Source organism: Penaeus monodon, chromosome 23 (genome assembly GCF_015228065.2).
Source record: "Penaeus monodon isolate SGIC_2016 chromosome 23, NSTDA_Pmon_1, whole genome shotgun sequence".
In the NCBI taxonomy this organism is placed as follows: domain Eukaryota; kingdom Metazoa; phylum Arthropoda; class Malacostraca; order Decapoda; family Penaeidae; genus Penaeus; species Penaeus monodon.
In genome coordinates, this window is record NC_051408.1 from 39,127,732 (window position 1) to 39,128,437 (window position 706).

The 706-nt window shown below is 45.2% G+C and overlaps 1 protein-coding gene across 1 annotated transcript in view; it reads right to left on the reverse strand.

The window, feature by feature from the left end:
• LOC119588244 (cytochrome P450 2L1-like) overlaps positions 1-706 on the reverse strand; it is a 14,472-nt gene that overhangs the window by 11,416 nt on the left and 2,350 nt on the right. The window contains exon 6 of the mRNA XM_037936940.1: positions 18-236. Within this exon, the coding sequence (XP_037792868.1) occupies positions 18-236 (219 nt within the window). The remainder of the gene's footprint in view (positions 1-17; positions 237-706) is intronic.

Sequence of the window (706 nt, forward strand, 5' to 3'; positions counted from 1 at the left end):
ATGCGAAGCGTTCACACCTGCAACCAGCCTCCAGATGACGTTGAGGACGGCCACATTGAGGTTCCAGTTGACCTCCGTCGGCCTCCCCGCCCGCCCTTCGAGGTCCTTCAGGAAGCTCGCCACCTCAGGACGGATGACCCTCTCGAGCGAACGGCGACCGAGGCCAAAGTCCCTCAGGTGGCGCAGCGCGAACCGGCGACTCTCTTGCCAGGGGCGTCCCTCGGAGAAAATCAGGCCTGGGGGGGGGTCCCGGTGCCTTGAGGTATGGCTGAGCTTGGTTCAGGATTTGAATGGGGTTTGTTTGTGCGAGGTTTGGCTAAGGTGCAAGCTTTATCCGGAATGTGAATGTGGGTTGTGAACGGAAATCAGAGTTTGATGGACTGGATAACTTGATTTAGAATCTGATTGACTGGATAACTTGATTTAAAATTTGATTGACTGGATAACTTGATTTAAAATTTTGACTGTGTGGATAACTTTATTCAAAATTTAACTGGTTTGGCAACTTTATTCATGATCTGAATATGATTTGTAGAGTTTGTTCAGAATATGACTTGCAAACTTTATTCAAAGTTTCAACATTTCTTATAAAGCTTTGTTCAAAATTTTATTATTGAAAAAAAAAAATAGTAATAGATAGAGTGAAATTTTCTGATACACAAACATACAATCATAACCTCCACTCTCTCTATCTCTCCCCCCACCC